Genomic DNA, 23,453 nt, shown 5'->3' with positions numbered 1-23,453 from the left:
GCAAAGAGCCAAGGAATGTAACGGTGGGGCTGCCACGGATACCTGGAGTGAGAGGAGAGAAAGAAGTTTTATTAAAATCAAAAGATGCCCTCGAGCATAGTTTTTGGAGATGATGGAGGAATGGAGGTGCCTTCTCACCCAGCCAGAGTCCTTGGGCAGCTCCCCAGTTTTGAGCATGGTGTCTTCTGAGCAGCAGCCACCCCGAACTCTGAAGGCAGTGCCCCGAGGTCCTGGCAGTGCCCCGAGGTCCTGGCAGTGCCCTGTCTCTTTGTGGATTTGCTGCTCTTTGAAGGTGCTGGGTCAGGGCTGCCTATGTTAGTCTGCCCTGGTGAAAGAGAAGGAGAACATGAACTTCTGGCCCTGCTCGATCCGCAGCTCTGCCGTAATGAATGTCTTTGCAAAACCTTTGGTCTCCTCTGTCCACCTGTCCGTGGCATATGGGAGTGTGAAATGGCAAAGGATGCCAGGGGCAGGTCGTGTATTTCATACCGAATACAATTCAGATGGGCTTTGCTGCACAGGAGCCAAGTGGTCCAGCTAGTGCCTGGGAGAGAGATGGGAGGAGTGGGAAAGGTGGAGCGTGTGTCCCCAGCCACGTGATGTAGCCAAGGACTGACAAAGGGCTGACTCCCCAGAAACAGCAATAAAAGCCGCTACTCATACTTAATTGAAAACATTAATTTTGTCTTGGCTGTCCTGTTCGCGCACCATATAATTCATGCGCCGCTGCACAATTTAGGAAGGAATGTGCTCTGTGAGGCACTCTGGGTAATCTCATGGAAATTGCTATGCAAATTAGCTCTAGCAAGGCTGCCCAATAATTTATAATGCCAGGTGGAACATGTTAACCAATTGACTTGCGTTCGTCATCAGCGTTGTTCGTGTTTTGTTGGAAAACAAGGCAGATTTCCCAATTAGAAGCGAAGTGCGGGGTGACTGGGTGAATATGGGCTCGGAGGCGCCAGCGGGCCGGGGCAGACCCTGGCGCTCACGTCTGAGGCTCCTGCGAAGCTGGATTTTCCCTCAGCCTCCATGCAGACGTGTGCATGGTTCATTAAAATTTATCTCCTTCAATTAAGTCATTGTATGAGGAGGAATTAGCCAAGCAGTGCGGTGGGTGTACCGTTCCTGCTTTTTTGAGAAAATACCAAGTATGAAACATTCCTCCTTATGTTTGGTGGGGTTGTTTTTTTTTTTCTTTCTCCAGCCTACGAGCTGCAGGAATGCCCTGACCCTGAACCTTTTGCTAACGGCGTTGTAAGAGGAGCCGGTTACAACGTTGGCCAGTCCATCTCGTTTGAGTGCCTACCGGGCTACCAGCTGATCGGCCACCCTGTCCTGACCTGTCAGCACGGCACCAACAGGAACTGGGACCACCCGCTGCCCAGGTGTGAAGGTATGGCTCTGGGCTCACCCCGGCAGCACCCCCACGGGCATCTCAGAGGGGGAGAAGGAGCTTGAACTCCTCGTTCTGGCCACCTTTGGGATCGTTTGGTAATGGGGCTGAAAGTGTCTCTGGAAACAAAAGCATCACTGGAGGATGTGCGCTTTGAGGTGCTGAGGCATGTTCTCCGTGAGTTGATGGTCAACATATTTCAGCCTGGTCAAAGCCAACAGTTTAAAAAACGGTTTAAAACCAAGGTGTGGTTTTTGAGGTGGCGTGTTTAAATCTCACGCGATGGCTGAGCCCTGTCGCTAGCTGTCCCTTGCACTGCTAGTGCCAGTAGGAGCTGCACTTCCAGCACGGCACGGTCCAGGGCTGTTGCAAGAATATTTGTCTGCTTTATTTCTTCCGCAACGCTCAGCTTCCATTCATTTAGCGTGGGGAAATAGAAATGGTGTCTGGTAAAAGACCCTTGCAGCTCTGGGGACTCTTGGTGTGGGAAGATTGTGTCCCTGCCCAGTTTCTGTAGTGTGGCGGCAGTGGCATCTCCAAAATGATCCAGGTGGGAATTCTTCAGGCACGGTCTCCTTTCTGAAGAGCCTGTATGCTAGGAGGGCCCTGCAGGCTCAACGGCTGGGTCTGCATTCTACACACCGAAGCTCAAATGACCAAATTCTCTATTCAAACCCCACCATGGCTGTTCCAGCCTTTCATCCTTTGTGGCCAGTGGGCTGAGTGGTGTGTGGTTTATTTCAGAAGGTTTCCAGGTGAACCCTTAAGAAGTTCAAGACTGCTTGTTGAAGATTTCTCACCACGTTTCCCAGGAGCGCTGACCTTTCTCCCAGCCTCCTTACAGCCCTTGCTCTGCAAGAACTGTGCACTGGGGAAAGAGAGAGAGGGGTGATATTTTTCCTCTTTTAAGTCCTTGAACCCCAGAGAACAAAAAGCATAAAGAACCAAATCCTCAGCTGCTCTTTCAGTGACCCCAGCGATGCACCAGAGATGTGGGTTACCTGGGAAAGTGTCCTGTGCTCAGCCGGGTGCTGCTGGCGCGGCGGGGAGCTGCTGGGAGCAGGATCGTGCCTTTATCTGCCTCAGGCATCAGCTCTGGCAGCTGCAACCATCCAATTCTTCCTTCATTATTGTTTTTTAAAGTAGCTTTCTTGCTCTGCCGCGCTTCCGATAGCAGAGGGGGGTGAGGGGTTAGGTGCGTTGTGGACCTTTTGCAGCTTTTCTCCGTGCGCACGCCTGGTGGGCTGTTAGTGCTGTTAAAGTCAACGCAGAGCATCCCTCTTGTAGCTGTTGCCTTAAATGGTCCATTTTTGCATAGCAGCAAGCAGTGAGGACTTGCTGCCTTGGGCTAACTGCCTCACCTTTCCCAGGCAGGTCACATCTGAAAGCCCTTTTAATTAAAAGAGAAGCTGTAATTCTGGAATAAATGCATAGAGGCCAAGGTTTCCAGCACCACTCCGGGGATTTTTGTTTTTTTCCAGCCATCAGCAGGCTGCCTGCTGCTTTGCAGGGCAGAAAGGAACTTGGGCCCCAAGGTTTCTTGGGTGTTTGTTTGGGAAAGCGAGCGTATGGAGTTACATAAATACACATGCTTTTCGCAGCTTGGCGGACCACGTGAGTAAGCAGAGCAGAACCAGACGGGGAATAGACGGAGCTTGGCTCTACCCTCACATCTGGCACATCACATCTGGGCCAGGGTGGCACAAGTCTGTGGAGCTGCTCCTGCACGAAAAGGGGTGTGTGTTGCTACGCATGAGCGTAGCGCTGAGCCTGAATTGTTGTGTGGGGAGGGAGGACGTGTTCGCCTAAGCCAAGGGCTGGGTTAATGCAGCTACGCAGCTTCTGGAGCAGAGCTGGCTCAGGCAGGGGACACTGCGCTTAACCCTGTGCCTGCAGTTGTTGCAGGCTGCCAGTAACACGCTGCAGATGTGTGATCGTCATTTCAAATGAACTTCCACACCAGGGAGGCCCAGAAGCTGTACGTGAGACTTTCAGACCTGGGGACATGCTGTGGCCCTCCTGCATACATCCAGCAGGACGTCTGTCGTCTTTCTGTCCCTCTTTTTCGCTGCCCAGGCTTTCTAATTGCTTTGCAAGTTCATTTGGACCTGGGAGATACCTCATGCAGTAGAACTGTCACCTTGATTAATGAATTGGATGCCGCTGTCATACAAATCATCATTTCCCCCCTGCTCAGAGGTACTCGGTGAGCAGCCAGCTGCTCGGCGGTTCTGGTCCAGCCCGTGCTGTATGAACAAGTGGATGGATTTGCCCACTAGTGTGATCTCGTCAGGAGCTGTATTTTCCATGCATGGGTGCAGACAGCTGGTGGAGCCCAAAGATTCTTACTAGGGCAAAAGATAGTTTATTTGCACACCTGGTTGTCACATCTGTACAAAACACCCTGGCAGTCTCCTTTCAGCTCTGAAGCACTTAATAAATTTATAGTAATGGGATTAAGTTGAAAACGTTAGATGTAGTCATGACAGATACGAATTAATCAAGGCAAACCAGGCCAGGATTTTGGGGCTGGATCCTCCGGTATCCAGAATTGCTATCTTTTTATCCAAAATATTGAAAGAAAAATGGGAAATGGAGGATCTTTAAGAGTTATTGTTTTGGTGGGAGGTATTTCTTCATTAGTTTCGTGTTTCTGTCTGATTCCCTGCAGTGCCCTGTGGGGGGAACATCACCACCCAGAACGGTACGGTTTACTCTCCTGGCTTCCCCAACCAGTACCCCAATTCCCAGGACTGCGCTTGGCTTCTCACAGTGCCGGTGGGCTATGGAATCCACCTCAACTTCACCCTGCTGCAGACAGAGCCCTACAATGATTTCATCACTGTTTGGTGGGTACAGCAAAGGTGTGAGGAATGACTGGAGTTGCTGCTAAGGCTCCATTTCAGAAAGATGCTCTTGCTGATAAATAGAGCACCAGTTGCCATGGTGTGTGGGTAGTGCTATGTTTGAGAGTAGGAGCATCCTCCGGGGACACTGGGATGAGGATTTGAATTTTTTTTAACTCTGGGTGCTTGGTAGAGCCTTTAGATTAAGGACCATGTGCTGCAAGTGGCTAGCAAAACGGACAAGGTGACCGTCTCCAAACACTGCTGATGTAACATTCCTGAGAAATGCAGGCAGGGAGTGCAAGGTCAGTGAAGGGAACGATCCCTGGCTGACTAGGCTGCTCGTGCCAAGCGATGGAAGTGTCATCCTTTGGGTCTGGAGGGCAGTCTGGATGGGAATCCTTAGCCTCCGTGGTACATTTGCCTCGATGGTGTGCAGCTCACAAGGAGCGGTCCCACCCTTGGCCGTACGGCAGCACCTGTCAGACCTTGCAGATCTTCCTTGCCATTGATTTCTGTGGTCATCAGCAATTAAAAATGAAGCAGCCCATCAGAACCCCGCAGCACCTGGGCTTGGCAGCCACTGGTTTGGCACCGTGGGCAGGGGCTGAGCGGCTGGGGGGGCGCAGGCTGGTGTCCCAGTTGCGGCGGGAGGGTGTTGGGTGGCAGAGCCTCGCTTGTCCTGCTGGGTGCCTTCACCAGCCTGTCCCTGCATCTCCAAAATGCTCTGCTGAATGGAATAAGGAGCCACCTCTTGGGAAGCTTAGGGGGCTTTGCAGAGGGCACTTTATGAATGGTAAATGGGGTCTTTATCTCCAAGCTGAATTTAGTTGAAATGAATCTTGTTCGAACTGGTGTAATAGGAGTTGCCTTTCACTTCTGATTTCTCTGATAGACATCTTTATGGGGCTTGTTGTTTTTTTTCCCCTTTTGCACTTTATGGCTACCTGCCTGTGGATAGAGGCTGAATGAAGAAAAAGCCATTGATAAAATCATCTACATTTACCGATGTCCTCTTTTGGTTTTTCTTTTGCCATCAGAGATGCGCAGCCCTACCATCCAAGCTGCTCTCCCAGGCTGCAGAGGCAGCGCTGGGATGGCATTAGGCACCAGCCCTGGCTGTGACCCTCAGCTGCCTTTTAAATAGCAGCAAGTGGGAGCTCTGACCTCTGATGTAAAGTGGGCACAGCTCTGCTGCAGTTAATGAAGTGGCACTGATTGCTTCACCCCAGGAGTCTTGCAGGCTGGGATCTTCTTTTCCTATTTGGAGAAGGGAAGAGAAATGATCTATTACCAACTTCAGTCAGCCAAGGGAGCACACATAGCTGCCCTGGCTAAAGAGCTTGTTGCACTCAGTATCTGACTTGCAAAATATCTCGATGTCTGTTGTGCCAACAGGGAGTGAAACTCCTTGGGAAAGCTGGCTGTACCTCTTCAAGTTCTGAAGTTAAAAATGAAGTTGGTGTTTTGTAATCGTCTACTGAGTGAGCACTGCACTGCCAGAAGAGGTTATCCTGATTAGGATGGAGTGGGGAGGGGGGCAAGGGGTCCAGGTCAGCTACCAAGGGAGCTGCTGAGACTGGAACACAGAGGTAGAAAAGGGAGGACAAGGAAGGAAGAGCATGCACGAGTTCCTGTGCGTGCAGTGTAGGAGGTTGGTTGTTGCTGGGATTAAGGACGTGTAATAATGCTCTTTCCTTGTGTTTCTGACATATGATTTTAGGGATGGTCCACAGCAAACAGCCCCACAGCTCGGTGTGTTCACTGGCAACTCTGCTAAGAAATCAGCCCAAAGCTCTTCCAACCAGGTCCTGATGAAATTCCACAGTGATGCAGCCAACGGAGGGATTTTTGCCATTTATTTCTACGGTCTGTATTGTTTGCTGAGCAGCACGAGCTTTACACCCGCCTGTGGGATGTGGCGGGGCACGGGCCAGCTGTGGCTTGTGGGGAGGACTGGCTGTGGGGAAAAGATGTGAAAAAACGTGCTTTTACCTGAAGTCTTCCACAAAGGGCCCAGTGTTAGACGTTTGAGATTGAAGGTCGCTTATGCGATCAAGCGCTGGCAAGCGGTCATGCGCCCCGTGCAGATGTGGATACCCATCTGTAACGTGGTGATCGTTCAAGCACAGATCAGTTCCCTGCAAGCTAACAGCCACGCCAGCCCTACACCTCTCTCAAGGTGATGCCTGTAAATATTGTCCTCTCCGTGGCAGATCCCGTTATGGATAGCTCTGCTTTGTCCACCCAAAAGTCCCCGTCCCCGCGGTGCTGGCTGGATGTGGTATTGCTTTTCCAATGCTGTGCTAAACCAACTGGGCCATATTGGTGGCTAGTTTGAAATGGCAGCTGTGTTCCAGCTGAGGGGTGACTTCATTCCTCTGGGGAGGAAAAGGATTCCCATAAATCCCTGAATTACCTGGGGATTCTTTGGTGCGAGTGCAGCTCACGCTAAGAGCAGCGTCAGGTATTACATTGAAATGAGACCTTGTGCTTTCTACCACGAAACAAGAGCCCAACTTTAAATCGGATTAGCTAACAGGTTCCTACAGCGGTGCTGGGATTTGGGAAAATACAGATGGAGACCTCCTCTTGCTGGGGTAATTTGCTGGCAACAACGTTCAACAAAGCCTTGGTGTGAATTACAGGACGGATCTGTGCAGAATGCCTTAGCTTATGTTCAGTTCCGAAAGGCAAGTATTATACAGCTAGGCTGAATTTAAAGAATGTTCGCTGGGTTTTGGAGGGAATTGGTTTACTGCTGCAAAACACTGTGAGATTTATATTGCCAGACAATGGTGCGTATATAACAGTTATGCAAAAAATTATGGTTTAGGCAGTTTGGCTCAGAAACGAGCAGTATGTAAACACTGCTGCACTTCAGCGAGTGCTTCCTTTTGTAATATGAATTAGATCGTATCATTGCTATGGTTAGAGCCCATCAGCATATGTTGCCGTTCTCTAATCTTGATAGCACTTTATGCTGAAGTTTCTTTAGCTTATGGTTTATGTGGGGTGTAAAGCCACTCGCAGGCACGAGGGGTCTGGAGCTGGTGTTGGTAGGAGCTGGGGCAGCCGTTCATTCCCCGTGAACCAGCTGGGCACTCTGGCAACTGCTTGGCCTTTTATTAGTGTCATTTACTGGCTCATTGCTTCCTTTATACGTGGGGCTTTAGCATAAAGCCTAACCCCAAGGATGGAAGCGACTGAGGTGGTTGCCTCCAGGGTGAGACGTTTCCACTCTTTCCCAGGCTCTGGCTCTGCACGTGGTGCCTTGCACGCCACAAGAGGTGTGGGAAAAAGGGGGAAGTTTTCACACCGGGCTCAGGCAGTGCAGTCAGTTAAATCTTTGTCATCACCCTTTGGGGTGTAACTGCAGGAAAAGCGATTTCCTCAGGATTTTCAGCAACGTGTATTTTCATTTCTGTGTCTGCGTGCTGGCAGATCTGGGACATAGGAGACATCCTCCTTCAGCTTTAAATTGTATTTTCCCGTACAGAGATGATCAGAACCGTGTCAAGAGAACCGTTGCCCTTTTAAATGGTTGCAAAGAAACGTTTCCTTAGGGTGGAGGAAGGGAAACAAAAGAATGATTCCCAGAGCTTAAAGATTCAATAGCATCCCTTGAAAAATGATGATGTTGCACCTATTATTAAATGGGTTAGTTCAGGTGCCAGCAGGAGCTGATGTGTGAGTGTGATGGGAGCGGGTTTTATGGCACAGTAACTCAAGGGGGTCCCAGTGTGGTTTCAAGGACGGGACTCTGTTTTGTCCTGGTGAGAACAAATGGATGTGCTGTTGAAAAGAGCTTTACCAGTGCTGTATCACCCCTATGCTGAAGCCATCTTAATCACACCTCTGTATTGAAATATGGCCCATTAAGGAGAGGAGATTAATGCTGTGAATGCTGGGTTATCTTTCCACTTCAATAGGTGCTGTCAAGCACTTTTTAAATAGCATTTAATATAAATTTTTGTTATGCTTTCCTTTCCTTCTTCCCCCACTGTCAAACATCTGTTTTGAAAGATTGGAAATAAGGGTGTTCCCTCCTGGGATGGCTCTTTGCTGTGCAGCAGGATCCTTCCCTGCTGCCTCCCGGCTCCCGCTCCCATCCCACACGTGGGCTCTCCTGGCTCCTTTGCTCATCCATTCTCTGTGCTGCCAAGGTGGGTTGCAAGGAAGGGGCTGACTGTCCGAATTACAGAGCTGGCCCTTTCCCGTGACCCCCCACCACCCCCACACGCTCGCCCCTAGTTGAGTTGAGCTCACTGTAGTAGCCCATGGCTGGTTTTTCCTCCCCCTTGCACGCACGGGGTGTGTAAGCCCACCCCTCACATTAACAGCAGCCCCTGCATTCCCTCCAGCCTGCTCCCCAGACCTCCAAACATCACGTTTTTCCACGCACCTCTTGGAAAATATTGTCCTACCCTGGATTAGGGCGTAAGGAACCTGGGGCAAGACGATGGGGCATCTGCTTCTGTACATGAGTATTTAAGCATCATTAGAAGCCTCATTAAGGTTGCTGCAAGGACTGCCAGCCTTGCTGCGGTGTGAAGAGTTCAACATTGTGGAGTTAGTAAGAATTAATATTCAGTGGCAGCTTGAGCTCCTGTATCTTAAATTAAAGGGCTGATATAAATTTCAGAGGAAGTTATGCTTGTCCAGGGTCAGGTGCAGGGGGAGCAAAGATGCAGAGAAGTGCTGAGCAAATAGCAGAAAATGTCTTCCATTAATATTCATTTAGTTCCCAGTACCATATTTTCAATTTAACAGTGTTCATAGCTCCTGTGTGTTTATTTTCATAAGCAGTGCAGTGCTCAAGCCTTATGCACCCACATGCTTGTCAGCAGTGCATTTCTTTAGCTGATCTTGAATTTTTGGTGGAAAATGGGCTGTTTGCAATGTATTCGGTCAGGTGCGTGAGCCGTAAGGAATTATTTTGGCGCATCAACAGGATTTCTTTTTCCCGTTTAGCTACATAGTACTCCTGAAAAAAACACCTAATTCAGCAAAGAGTGCAAGGTCTGCCTGTTGTGCCTTCCATGAGGCACTGACAGTAACCTTGCATAGGTTACGTTGTGAACTGCAAGCTACGTATAGGATTTGCAGTTGAAAACACTAGCACTCCTGCAATTATTTGCAGAAGAAATTAACGAATAATTCCAAGTTTTTGAAAAAAAAAAAAATCAGTGAGTTTTGTGAGTTCTGTTTGAGGACAGGCGCTAAGGATGAAATTCTCTGAATAATTGTTGTGATCTGCTTGGTGCTGGAGCAGTCTGAGGCTCTGCCTGTCATGAGGTGGACCTGATTCCACTGAGGTCACCAGCGTCTTCTCCCCTACTGTCCCAAAAGGTGCTGGTAACGTTGCCTGGCATCAGCACCCATCATCCAGACGGACTGACCGGAGATGCTGTCCGGGCACCTGCATCTCCACTGACTGACAACAATGTGTTTCCTATTAGGTGTAAAAAAACTGGAACAAGCTGCTTTGGGGGACCCATACCTGGATCCATCTCTGTAGGGTTTGGAGGGGGAAAGGGCTGGTTGCACTTTTGCCGATTCCTGCTACTTGTGGAGAGGGAGGATTTGCGCTGATGTCCGTGGTGCTTAGCACCGAGATGGCTGTGGCTGCCTTCACCCCCAGCCTAACTTCTGCTACTCTTCCTTTGCTCTTCCAGCCTACCAGCTCTTCAGATGTCAGCCTCCGACCATCGTTCCCAACGCAGAAATCATCACCGAGAACGAAGAATTTAACATAGGTAGCCTCTCCCGGGCCTCCTAGCCCTCCGTTCCCCCTCGCCAGCTGCTGGCAGTGCCCCCAGGAAGACCCACAGGTCCTGTCACCCCATATCTGGGGGATCAGGAGACCTCTTCCCATGGGTGACTGCGTGGGGAGCTGCACAGGACCTTGCTCAGCACCTGATATTCACAAGGAGTCAAACTGATCTGATTGTCCTGAGGCTTTTCCTCTCTGTTAGTACAGCAGAAGTGCTTTGGCTTTTGTGAGAGCCCCGAGCTTGTTCAGAAACATTCTGAAATCTTTGCCACGATAATGGTTTTCAGGCGTTTCAAACAAAGATTTGTGTGAAAGCTTAGAGGCCGTTACTCTTTCCTTTGAGAACTTTTCACCCATATTGACTGTGCTTTTTGTATTTTATTTTATTTTTTTTGCTGTGGCTCACGGTTACATCCACATTTTAAGTGTGTCTGCAGCCAGCGAAGTAGCTGTGATTTTTTTTTTTTATTTTTTTTTAAAAGCAGCTTTTCTCGCTGTTTGCTCTCTTTGAGGAAAGTCTCTACCTGAAATAGCTTGCACAAATCATAATAGTCTCAGCAGCATGACAGCAGTTTATCCCGACTGAGACTCCAGCATGCCTTTCTATGCCTTTTATTTCTGCATCTACGCCTTTTATTTCTGCACGGTCGTGCCCGAGCTGGATGGCAGAGGCACAGCCGAGAGGTCTCTGCCCCCTGTGGTACCCCCTTCCCAGGGCACGGCTCAGTCTGCATGAATTGATGCTTCTCTCAGATCAAGGTGGTTTCTGTTTCTGTCTGTAGGTGACATAGTGAGGTACAGATGCCTTCCTGGCTTTACCTTGATTGGAAATGAAATCCTGACCTGCAAACTGGGCACTCACCTGCAGTTCGAAGGACCTCCCCCAACATGTGAAGGTAAAGCTGGGGTGCCCAGGGTGGCAGCCGAAGCCCCCCTGCTCACAGACTGCTGCAAAGCAGGGGGGCTCGTAAGGGAGGGAGCAAGCTGGGTGGCACTGGAGGAGGTCTCCTTGCACATGTTGCATCTGTGGGGCTAACTCTCACATCTCCAGGGTCCCAATAGTGCAAAATCACCCATCAGGACCTGGTGAGGAGGGTCAGGAGACATCACCATGCAGGGAAAGGCTGTTCTCCCGACCCGCCTCGCAGGCTGTGCCATGCACCGTGTGCACTGTGGCTGGGCTCGAGCAGCAACCTGCGAATAACAGTGAGATATTTGCTGCGTAACTCATTGCCACAGCTCCCTAATAAATGATGGGGAAAGTTCCTGCACCCCCTTTGCTGGCTCCAGGGATTTTGTGGGGTCTCTGCGTTGTCTGGGGGGCAGGGGGGTTGCCTCACAGGAGGGACCTCTGGCTTATTCCCCATTCTGGAGGGCACTTCCAGCTTGTGGAGCTGAGCAGAGGTCTGACAGCGTGTGTCTGACTGCATCCCTGAAGTCATTATAACAGTCACCCAAACATCCTTATCCTGGGAAGGGGGGAGGAATTCGGCACTGATGGTTTGCCAGTGACACAGGAACAGCAGAAGGAAGAGCAGGGCTGCAGCGAAGCGAGCTCCTCCAGCGAGGCAATCCCGTGAGGAGCAGCTTCCCTATTAGTGCCACAGAATGTATTACATGGGAGACAAATGAAAGCCCCGAGCATGCTGCGTTGTACACCTTGCTGCTGCGCAGGAGGGATCCCAGAGATGTTTCCATCCTGCCACGTTCCCCTATTTATCCTCTGGATTCCTGCTGGTACTTTTGTTCACTCCAGCCGCGATTATTTCATCTCCTTCATTCCCTCCTATCTGAACATTTTTACCATATAATGGGATATTTTTCTATAGCTTTATTCTCTCTGAAATAGCATGAACTGAAGGAGAGAAAGGGAGGTCATTCAATTATTTACTGATGGTTCTTAGCCTGGGGGTAAAGGGACTGCTTAAATTACATCTGGCCACCAATTTATAGAGGTCAAAAAATCACTGATGGGATTAAGGATTTGGAAAGAATACACTGTTCTTTCTGGATAGTTCTGGCTGTTTTCTATTAATATAAGTACAGCATTTGCACTGGGCTTTAGTGACAATTATGAATAAATAAAAATCTCTTTCTTTTTACACTTTTTGCTCACTTTGTGTGTTTGCCTCCTCTTCTGGGGTGTATTGGCTGGCCTTTATGTTTAGCATTTTCAGCTGGATTTAGTATTTCCACAAGCTGAATGGGGTGTAGTGATTCTAGAAAGACTTCTGAAGTCCTAGTTAACAGCTCGGTGGGTGACCTGGGAGAAGCCTGTGGCTGCATACCTTGTTCTGACCCAGGCAATAAAGCTTCCAGGGATTCCCAGGGAGTGCTTTGTAACTTGAGAGTGGTTGCTCGGTTGCAGCGCTGTTCGTTTCGGAAGAGATGTGAAACGATGCAAAGACATTTGTAATTGTTTGTTTGCATTGTTGCTTTTCATCCCTTCCTTTCAATGTGGCAATTGCTGGGATTTGTGGAAACGCAGCACGCTTTGTTCGGAGCCTACATCAGGGTCTGGGGATTCTCTGCGAGCCAAAGGGTCCAAGTGGATGTATGTGGGTGGGAGCTGGGCTCTGTCTTGGCTTAGCGTGTCAGGACAGACCTTCTTGGCCATAGCATCTTGTGTTTTCTTCCTCTGCAGAACAGGAAAACTCATTTTTTATTGTCTGTCCTTCCCGTTCCCTGCAGTGCACTGTCCGATGAACGAGGTTTTGACAGACTCCACCGGTGTGATCCTCAGCCAGAGCTTCCTGGGAAGTTACCCTCACTTCCAGACCTGTTCGTGGGTGGTGAAGGTGGAGCCTGGGTATAACATCTCCCTCACCATCGAGTACTTCCTGAGTGAGAAGCAGTATGATGAGTTCGAAATCTTCGATGGTAAGAGAGTCACCCCTTTGCCCAGAGGTTGTAGCGAGGTGGGGTCGATCCCCTCTCCCAAGTAACAAGCGATAGGAAAAGAGGAGCAGCCTCAAGTCGTGCCAGGGGAGGCTTAGATTGGGTATTAGGAAAAGTTTCTTTACCAAAAGTGTTGTCAGGCATTGGAAGGAGCTGCCCAGGGATGTGGTGGAGTCACCATCCCTGGAGGTGTTTAAAAGACGTGCAGATGCTTAGGGACAGGGTTTAGTGGTGGGTTTGGCAGTGCTGGGTTAATGGTTGGACTCGGTGATCTTAAAGGTCTTTTCTAACCTGAACGATTCTGTGATTCTATGACTTGCTTAGCAGCTGAGGGGAAAAGGAAAAAGCAGCAGTTTGGATAGCTCTTAATCGCTGTTCCCAGAGCGCTCGGGGATGGCTTTCCACCACTGCACCTACAGCCTTCTCCTGGACTTGGAGAAAGCTCCTTCTAAGACTCATTGATTCTCTGCATAAGAAAATATCAATGGTTTGGTTTTTGGGTTTTTTTTTTTTGCTAGATGGAAAGTATTTTTCAAAGGGAAAGGAGTTAGAAAACTCCCGGGATAAATTGTAGCAGACATTGCTGGGAAGGGACGAGTTGGGAAGGTGGGAATTCTCATCCCTGAAGCCCACGCAGCCCAGATTTTCTACACCCCTGAGCTCTCGTGACCTGATTGGGGATCTGTCGGTACTCACGGCGAAGCAGCCTTGTAACTACACGCCGAACACAAACGCTGCACTGATGCTCCTGTGGTCACGCGTGGGGCGTGCTGCCTGGAGCAAAATCCCAGCCTTGCTGCTGTCAGCTGGGCTGGATCTGCCGTCGGTTCCCCAGGAGCCAGGTGTCTGCGCGGGAGCTCGTGTTCACAAAAGAGCCCTGAGCGTGAGCGGCTGTACCCGGACTCACAACGAAAGCTGCCGTGCTACAGTTCCACAACATGCCCGCTCCTTCTGCGCGCCCTGGCACGTAAGACCTGTGAGTAGCTGCATGGCAGCCCTGACTTTTCCTTGTTCCCTCCTTCCTTACAGGTCCCTCTGGCCAGAGTCCGCTGCTCCTGTCGCTGAGTGGGAACTACTCTGCCCCTCTGACCGTCACCAGCAGTGGGAACAAAGTCTATCTCCGTTGGTCCTCTGATCACACCTACAGCAGAAAAGGCTTCAAAATCCGCTACTCCGGTGAGTAGGCAGCAGGGGCGAGGTGCTCGGCCAAGGGCACGGCCGTCTCTTCAGCCAAAGATCGCCACAAAATTGCTGCAGAGGGGCATAGGCCATCTGTGTCGGCAGAAGCTGCCAAAGCCCGGGAAGGCGCAGAAAGCTGGGCTGGTTCTGCACTGGTGAGGCTGGGGGAGGCAGGTTCCTTTCCAGGAGAAACCTTGAAGCTCTGGCTGGTTTCTCAACCCCTCTTAAAAATCAGAACCAGAATATATAACTGTAGACCACATGGCTTGGGGTGAACGGAACCCATCCCATGCAGTTCACAGTAAAGATTGCCGTGTTAATTACTGTGTCCTTGCCACAAGGCCATTTGGAGATGTTTGAAAATGAACATCACTAAGAACATGTGTTTAGGAGCTGCTTGGTGCACGAGACACAACTTACACGCAACTGATGGTGTTACAGCATTTGCAATGAACTGGTTGAACCATCCCGTGCACCTGCTCGGGCATTGTGCCACTGCTCCCATGGGATCCCGACCGGGGAGCCTGGGCTGCTCGATCAGCACAAAACTGCTGCTGGCTGCTGAATGTTTGCGGAGAATTCCTTAAAATGAATCACTGTGGTTTGGAACTTAGCAAATCTTAATTAATGGAAGTTATAAAACTGAGCTGAAAAGTTGCCAGTGTGTCATAAATAAATAATTACTTTACTCTGTAAATGAATTAAGTAATATTTAATTATCAGAAATTAGTCTTTATTTCTAGAGCTGAGTGAAACTTGGACACTAGCCCTGCGTTCTTTCCCCCCTTTGAGTTTTATTTATCCATCACAAGTTCTTGTACAGCCTTAGGTTATGGGAAGCGTGGTGTCATTCCCGAGAATAGGAAGAGAATTTCTCTTGACGTTGCCCATCCAGTGACTGATTTATTCACTTCTGCCCTTCTTCCCAGCTCCTTACTGTAGCCTCCCGCAGCCGCCGGCCCACGGGCTCATCCTCAGCCAGACGGGTCTGCACCCTGGCAGCACGCTCCGCTTCGGCTGCGACGCGGGCTACCGTCTTGTCGGCCACAGCACCACCACCTGCTCCCAGCACCCTCAGGGCTACTTCCACTGGAACGAAGCGATCCCTCTGTGCCAAGGTGAGAGCAGGCAGACGGAGCGTTATGAGGATCTGGGAAGTCCTGGGAAGGACTAAGGAAAACGTGGTAAAAATAAAAACTGACTGTAATTGCTCCAGTTCCCTGTTGAGAACAGGCTTGGAGCTGCAGGCCGGCAGCGATGGGTGCTCCTCTCCTCTCCATGTCCTTGGGAATAGGTGGGCAGGGAGGGAAGGGAGTAACTGGGAGCGCTCGGGATGGGGGAGAAAAAAATTAGCTGTGTGAAGGCAGCTGCTGTAGAAGTGTTGGAACTGCCAGTAAAGACACAGCCAAGCCTTGGTTAAGGACAGGAGAGCCATTGCCTGGAAGAATCTGGAAAAACTGGCAGGAGCATGGGTCCTGCTGAGCTTTTGTAACTGGAATGTCTCTCAACAGGGGATGAGAAATGTCTTGAGATTCAGGTGGTGCCCCGTTTCTCTTGGCTTCATATAAGCTTTAGGCATGTAGTTGTTCTTTCCACATTTCCTCCTAATTAACTGTAATCTTCATGACATATACTTAGCACAGGGCTCCTTCCAGGCGTGGGAGTGGAGGGGAAGACAGGGCAGCGTGCCCCGGGGGGCTTTGCTTCGGCGCTGTTTCGTCTCCCTCGCTGTGTTCGCTTTCTGATTGCACCTCTTCCTCAGCCCGCCAATCATCCCTGTTCCTTTGTGTGGATGAAATGCCCATCTTTATTCTGATGAAGCCTTTCAATGCCTTTGAACATTCATCCATGTTCCAAGGGGACCAAGCACGGGGGATTGATACTGCATTGACTTCCCTGGAAACTAGCCAGAAAACAGAGACAGCACAGGCAAAATCTCATTGCACTGTCTGCATTGTTGTCCGGTCCAAGCCATAAGGAAAAAACAAGATTATTTAGTGTGGGAGGCACCAAAGAGCCTTGAAAAAATCCTTTCTGTGCTCCCAAATCACTTAGTCGCTTTGGAAATTGCGCGAGGGTGCAAACAGTCCTGTCGCCGAAGGGTGGTTTTGTGCTGCGGGTGCTTATATCCACTTGGAGCCCTCCCAAGGCTTGTATTTATTTAAAGGTGAGTGGAACGCAGTAAACCAAGACCCTGCTACCCAGTCCCGTTGGCAAGGGTGAACTGGGAAACTGGGCACAAGCTCAGATAGCGATGGAGCCTCCGTGATAACAGACAGGTGCAAACACCGAGTGCTGGAATGAGCAGATGAACAGCACGAGGGGCTGTCATGGCAACTGTGCCTCCTGCATCCTTAGCCCAGTGCGAGGAATTCTCTGATGTAGTGCATCTTTTTTGAGGGAAATGGTGTAATCAAGAATAGGTACAAATGCAGCTAAGTTTTTATTGCCCTGGTATGCTGGAATGCCATCTGAGCCTGGTGTTCAGCTCCAAAATCTGTTTCCTTCCAAAAATGGTGATGGTGTGTGGGGTTTTAAACATGGAGGTGGGGAGGAGATAAGAGAGAAGGTGTGTGGGGAGGTTGGGAGAGGGTGCTCTTGGATGAGGGATGACCTGACAGCGGTGTGATTCAAAGCAGAAACAAGTCCCTGAGCACCAGTTCCCAGGCCACCAGGGAGGGAGTCAGAGCCAGACCACCCACCCATGGCCTGGGGGTGCAGGGGGCTCCTGTGGTGTTGCTGAGCACGCCAGGGCTGTGCCGTGGGACGGAGGGGTGTGGGAAGGAGGTTTGCCATGGGAGCTACATGAGAAGCACTAAACCCACTCTGTGCCATTCTGGTTCAGCTGAAGGCATTCCATGCCCGGAGCTCCATCGTGATCCCAGTCCACAGCAGTCACCAGCAGAGAAAGAATTCGGGGGGCAGTTCTAAGCATTTCAGAAGGCTCGTGCTCCGATTTCCCTTGTGGAGCTCGGGGGGGTGGGGGGTGTCCACTGACCACACAGAGAGCAGCTTAGTCAGGATCTTGGAGCTCAGTGTCCCTCTGGAAGAGCCTGGCTCTCCAGCGAGGAGGACAGCTCGCTGGTGGTGTTAGATCCAGAAGCTGAAATAGCCCCTTTTGGAAAGTCACCCTCCTCTCGCTGCTTCCCCATATCTACATCAGGAATCTTAATACTGCCCCATGGTTATCAGGTGCCTTGAGAGGGATGCGGGAGGTGAGTGAGCGGCAGCGGGTGGGAGCTGTAGGAGAATTCATGGTGGAGCAGCTCCCCCCCCCGGCTCCAGCAGCTGATAGCCAGGGCTGGCTGCGCTTTTCTTGCCTGCTTCAGCTACATAAAATCCAACTGTCTTTTTTTTTTTTTTTTTTTTTTTTTTTTCTCCTTTCCCCTTCACATTGCTCTCAAAGCCAACTGGCATCCTTTTGTTTTGGGCCGTACTCCATTTCTCATCCTTTCTGGTGGCCAGGAGCGCGTGGCAGAGGTTGGAAAATTCGATTCGTAACACTACATAAATTGCTCACACAGCCAGCAGTGGCAGGAGGAGGGGAATTGGGGTGCCCATAAACACATGGTCTAGTTAACAAATGACATTTCCCATAGCTCCTTTCTGCCAGTGCATAATCCTCTTCCCCTTCCCAATCCCCTCTGAATAATCTTTACTACGTGCTCACTCCTAGCTGACATTTATGGAAGCAGCAGAGAATATTCTGCAGGGAACAATCTTGCGTTGGCACAATGGGGGAGAACACAAGATGATCTAATACGCCTTTTCTGTCTCTGCTGCCTATTTTTAAGCTGCTTTGTTTTTGGAATCCCAGCTGCAGATTTGCTTTCATAGCCTCTGTCCCTTTCCCTCGCACATCATCTTCCTGCAGGCAGAGTTTGTGTACCTCTGAACCCCCATAAGTGCTTCTCCTCCTTCTTCCCAGGACCACGCTCTCCATGGGTCTCCAAGCCAGATGCTGGTTTGCTTTCCCCTCGAACACCCACTCTTTTGTCACCTCTTAATTCCAGTGGATTGCAGTGCCCACAGAGTCTCAGAAATGCTTTTTGGAGCAGATGGCAAGTTTATTGCCACCTCAAAAATCAAGCTTCTCTGCTTCCTGAAGGGCTCTAAATACAAACTTGCTAATACACATTCTGCTCCAGGATGCTGAATTTGCGGAGAGGGAAGGATCCTGCCACAAGGGCAGGGCTGCAGAGGTTGCAGCCCCAGTTGGCTTTCCCTGTCCAAGTCTTTGTTGTAGCCCAACCATCTGCAGGTGAAGAGGGTTAAGTGGGGTTTTTTATTATTTCTCGTGGCTTAATGACATTTTTAATTAACTGCGTCTGGCCCAGAAGCACTGTGTTATTGCTAAGTTTTGTATCAGGGCAGGATTTACACAGCGGAGAGACTCCAAATGATCAGTCTGACCACTTGAGAGGCGGGCAGGGGGCTTGCCGGGAGGAGGAGGAGGCAGTAAGTCATCGTCATCCTCCCCCTGCGCAGAGAGGCAAAGGCCAGCGCTCGCTGAGCGGGAGCGCGGTGGCCCTGGTCTCTCTTCACTCGGGTGTCCCTCCCTGCAGCTGCTGTGACTCAGTTTCCTGGTGGCAGATAGAGGTGATGAGTTTTGGCGAAGTATCAGGGTGCAGAAGAGGATTGAACAGAGGAAGGAGAAGGTTTTGCTGGGGGCAGCGGCCTGGGAAGGGGGGCAGCTTTCTCCCCAGCCTCTTGTGTTGGGTGCAACATCAGAAAGTCATAATGTGAGAACTGCCGGGTGCAAGAGAAAGAGCAGGACTTGCCAGGTCCCCTCTTCTTTTGCCTCAGAACGAAATTGGTATTCAGCGTGGCTGCTTGTCTAGACACCCAGCCTTGTGCGGAGATTCGCCAAGCTTCTTAGCTCGATGAAGTGACATACGTGTGATTATCATTTCAACCAGGGATCTGCCTGATCGTGCTAATACGAGCCTGCTGAATTACTCACACTTATTAGCAACACCAGCTTCTGCAAGGTGCTGTGTAATTGTGCTCCAGGCTGGGGCTCTGGCTGACTCGTGTAGCAATAGTGGGATGAAAGCATCTTGGACTTTCAGCGGTAGGAAATCTCTGGTGGTTGTGCTGATGCTGTGTACGGTAAGCTTGGTCTCTCCTTTCCAGTGCCCAGTGGAGTCCGTGTCACCAGCAGGCGAGTTTTCTAAGGTTGCTGATTTTCTAGCCCTCGTTTGTGTGCAGAGGGAATAACAGAATGGGGAATGTGTGTTGAAGTGTCAGCATGTGGCCCAGGAGACATAGGCTCAGCCTCCAGTTCATGCATTAGCTGGGCAGGAACAGCTCGGGCTGCTCCGGGGAGGAATGGATTTCCTTTAGAGTATTTTTAAAATGCAGACAGCTCTTTGGGTTAGGTGTTGGCCTCCGTATTGGTGCTTGCCAGCAGGCTCTGCTTGTCCTGGTGCCCCACAGGGGCTGGTGGCACCCCGCTGGCTGGTGGCCTCGCCGTGGCAGCGCTGCAGGTCCCAGGCTGCTCTTCCCCCTTGGCATCCCACGCCTGTCCGGGCAGGTGGGCTGCCCATCTCCAGCCCCAGCAAGATGGGCTTCCCCTGGATCCAGGACTCGGAGAGGGATGGGAACCTGCGCGGTGGTTCTGGAGGCAGGTCAGGTTTGGGGTTTGGTTCCCCAGCTCTTCTGAAGGCTGATGGAGGAAACCAGATTTGAGTGTCAGACTCCCGGTGCCGGTGTTCCCAGCTGTAGGGAAGAGGGTAGCCAGGCTTGTCGCGTCTCGTGAAACTCTTGCAGCATAAATGAACATGAGTCTGGTCTGTCTGTATTCGGCTGTCGCTCATCTTTCTGCCACCTGCCTGTCCCCTTTCTTGCCCTGTTTGGCCGCTCTCCTGGCCGCAGAGCTGAGGATTTCGGCAGGAGCGGTGCAGAGCATCTTCTCCGAAGTGCTGCCATCTTGAGCAGCCATTTGGCATTGTGCCTGTTAACAATTTTTTTTATTTCCCCTGAATTCCCCCCCTTACCTTCTCAGCCATAATGCTAAATTTAGCCTTCCTTCTGCCACAACATAATTACACAATTTGCTGCCTTATGTAATCCAGAAGTGCTGTTGGAAAAGGGTTTCAGCTTGTTGCTGCTGTCGGATGTAAATACAAAACATTATTGCTATCTAATCCTTCATCTCTGTGTGAAAACTTTTGAATGCTGTGTTGATACATTTTGTGTTACAGATATTATAGAAAGTAGGAGCGAGAGCCTCTTCCAGTAGAAACTGGTATTCAGCATTCGCTTTGCTGTTACCACACCGATGGACGGTCTGATCCTCGGTGAAAGTGGGAATTCGCTGCAGCTTCTGGGATTCACCAGGGGGCTGGAGCTTCTGTTAAATGGGAGAGCTGCGATCTGGGCTTTCAGCTCATCACGAATCGATGACAAAATTGGAAGCTGACTGATTTCGCGGCTGTGGTGGTGTTTTTTTCCCCCTTTCTCAGCTCTCTCCTGTGGAGTTCCCAGAGCCCCGAGGAACGGCGTTGTCTTTGGGAAGGAGTACACAGTGGGAACGAAAGCCGTGTACCAGTGCAACCAGGGCTTCCAGCTGCAGCCCGGCGAGGAGCCCAGCACCGAGTGCCTGCAGGCAGGGCAGTGGAGCAACGGCAACCAGCCCCCGCAGTGCGTGGGTGAGTGTTTGCAGCAAGTCCTATGGGGAATTCGGGAAGTCCCTTCAATAATGCCTTCCAGCTCTACCCTGGGCAGCTTTGCCTCACGGGTGCACTCTTTAGGACACCAGGTTTGTAACCCTGCATAACTTGGGTCTGATGTCCCGTCCCCTCTCGTGGTGTCTTGCTTCCCCACCCAAAATTTCTTGGATGCTTTGTATAAGAAGGAACAACCCATCCTATGGAGGATATCCTTTGAACTGATTCCCCCTTCGTCAGGCATGGCTCTGACACCATCAGCCTTGATCGGATGTTTTGTGGGACACAAAAAAAAAAAAAAAAAAAAAAAAGGGAAAAGCAGTGTTCCTGGAAGGCTTACTAAAATAAACAAGCTTTATGTTTGCTTTAGGAAAACACCCATAAACCAGAGATGCTAATACTGGCCCCCTCATTAAAAAGCCAACACGCTTGCTGAAATGCCCTGGAGTTAAACACTTATTAATGTCTTTATCGCATTTCTTTTCCCTGACTCACCACCTCTGTTTTTCAGCTGTCACCTGTCCCGATATCAACAGCATTGCAGTTGAGCACGGGCGGTGGCGGCTGACCTACGAGATCCAGTACCACTACAACGCCCAGCTCATGCTCATCTGTGACCCCGGCTACTACTACACGGGCCAGCGGGTCATCAGGTGCCAAGCCAACGGCAAGTGGAGCATAGGCGAGCCGATGCCGACCTGTAAAAGTAAGAGCAGCGAAGCTCCGGAGCCGCGCCAGGGCCAGCCACCCTTGCAGGGAATGGGGGTGCTGTTTGCCGGCCGATGGGTGTGCAAGCTCTGCTGTGGGCGTGCAAACGTGCCACGGTCCTGGCTGCTCTCGGCAGCATCCGAGAGCACGGCTGTGGGACCGCTGTGGTGGAAGGGAGTTTGGATGCAGGGAGAGGTCATCTGTTGATCTTGGGGTTTGGTTTATTCTAAACAGTTCTGTGAGAGCTCAAGCCCGTTAGCTCGTCTGTTGCTGGGGGGGTCCGAGCAGCTTCACTGTCACTGGTGCCAGGTGCTCTGAAGTTTGCTTTTAAGAAAGATGATGATAAATTCTGATTTGAAACCTCACCTCTTCCCATTGTATGCAAATGCCAAGTTTACGAGGGTAACAGTGTCACCTGTAAATCAAAAACACTCTCGGCAAACAAGCAGCTCGCTCAGTTCTGACACGACTGCTCTGCTTTGGATCTTTTCTTTTGTCAAAGGTGGGTTTTTTCACTGTAAGTGCAGATAGAGACGGAAAAATTTCTTCTTCAGAATGGCAGCTTTCCCTTCCCTCCTGTGTCCCTTTGTTTCTAGAGATGGAACTGCCAGCTTCGGTGACAGATGTAGTCTTACCCCTGCTAGCTCTTCAGCCAGATCCAGGAGCATGAGCCTGACCTCGTTTTATTTCTTCAGCGTTATTGCCACCTAAATTCAAATGACAGGATCTTGGCAATGCACTAAGGTCAGGAGCACCCAGCGTGAGTCTCTAGATTTCTTGCTGAGTGCGAAAGCTCCAGAGGGTTTGCAGATCTTTAAGTTAGATAAAATAACGAGCTGAATTTTGCATTTGCACGGGCTCCTGGCCAGGCTCCGGCTGCACCCCACCAACCAGCCTTTCATCGGGGTGTCCTCTGTGGGTCTGATCTTTAGACATCAGCTCTGTCCTGGAGGTTCTGGTGTGAGGGAAAGCTGGGTGTCACTTTTTAATTGGAGATCTTGTGCCGTTTTGTGGCTTTTCTGGAAATCAGGCTTCCAGGCTGTATCTAGCAACGGGTTAATAATAGAAATAATAAGAGAAATACTAGAAATATTCCTATGTGAAAAACTTCTACAGTTTCTTCCTAGCCGGTCTTACCTTTAGTACTTCCCTCACGTCCTGAAGCATAAATATTAATAGCACTTATTTTTGTCACCTCGTGTAACGCGACTCTGAATTGTTGTTAGCCGTGTAACTATTTAATAATCTTTCCTCCTCATTTCTGACTTCATTAATAACTCGTGGTGGTAAGCATCGTGGAGAGTGTTTCTATACCAGACACCGCTCCCCGCCTGTTGTCGCTCACTGTGCTTTGGGATCTCTTCTAGTCATCTCGTGCGGAGAGCTGCCGACCCCGCCGAACGGGAACAAGATCGGCACGTTGACCAGCTACGGGGCCACAGCCATCTTCTCCTGCAACACTGGCTACACCCTGGTCGGGTCCCGCGTGCGGGAGTGCATGGCCAACGGGCTCTGGAGCGGAGCAGAAGTGCGATGTCTGGGTAGGTGTGGAGCATCCCCTCGGGTGTTTGTCGGGAAAGCTTCTCGGTTGCCTTTCAGGAAGGAGTAGGAATTTTAGATGTTGATTCAAGAGAGGGCCCGAGCAGGGATTCGGTGCTACTGGTGTTACAGATCTGCTAATAAGTTAGAATTGACTTTATTTGATTTTATAAAATAATTTGGAATAAGAAATATATTTTAATGAAACTTGTAGTTGCACAGCAAAAGCTGCTATGTAAATCCTTTGTACAGCTCTGTACCAAGGCTAGAAGAATGGGCCAGAATCATTGTTTAAAACTTAGGTAACAAATTTGGGATTTTACAGATTCCTTTGTATTTGACTAGTCTTCTGTATGTAGAAAGTGTATTGAAATGTCAGAATATAGAATTAATGGGAACTGGGGAGGGTCGACTGGAACAACTTGTAGTTACCTGCCAAG

General features: G+C 50.2%; 1 protein-coding gene across 1 annotated transcript in view; it reads left to right on the top strand.

Annotated features, from left to right (window-relative positions):
* CSMD2 (CUB and Sushi multiple domains 2) overlaps nucleotides 1–23,453 on the top strand; it is a 305,956-nt gene that overhangs the window by 246,936 nt on the left and 35,567 nt on the right. Inside the window, exons 42-52 of the mRNA XM_056332990.1 lie at nucleotides 1,208–1,396; nucleotides 4,068–4,245; nucleotides 5,966–6,111; nucleotides 9,921–10,001; nucleotides 10,801–10,914; nucleotides 12,710–12,898; nucleotides 13,946–14,092; nucleotides 15,025–15,213; nucleotides 20,563–20,748; nucleotides 21,278–21,472; nucleotides 22,842–23,015. Coding sequence (XP_056188965.1) covers nucleotides 1,208–1,396; nucleotides 4,068–4,245; nucleotides 5,966–6,111; nucleotides 9,921–10,001; nucleotides 10,801–10,914; nucleotides 12,710–12,898; nucleotides 13,946–14,092; nucleotides 15,025–15,213; nucleotides 20,563–20,748; nucleotides 21,278–21,472; nucleotides 22,842–23,015 — 1,788 coding nt within the window. The remainder of the gene's footprint in view (nucleotides 1–1,207; nucleotides 1,397–4,067; nucleotides 4,246–5,965; nucleotides 6,112–9,920; nucleotides 10,002–10,800; nucleotides 10,915–12,709; nucleotides 12,899–13,945; nucleotides 14,093–15,024; nucleotides 15,214–20,562; nucleotides 20,749–21,277; nucleotides 21,473–22,841; nucleotides 23,016–23,453) is intronic.

This window comes from Falco biarmicus, chromosome 3, assembly GCF_023638135.1.
Source record: "Falco biarmicus isolate bFalBia1 chromosome 3, bFalBia1.pri, whole genome shotgun sequence".
NCBI lineage: Eukaryota > Metazoa > Chordata > Aves > Falconiformes > Falconidae > Falco > Falco biarmicus.
Note: the sequence above shows the minus strand (reverse complement) of the source record. Positions and strands in the feature narration are given on the sequence as shown.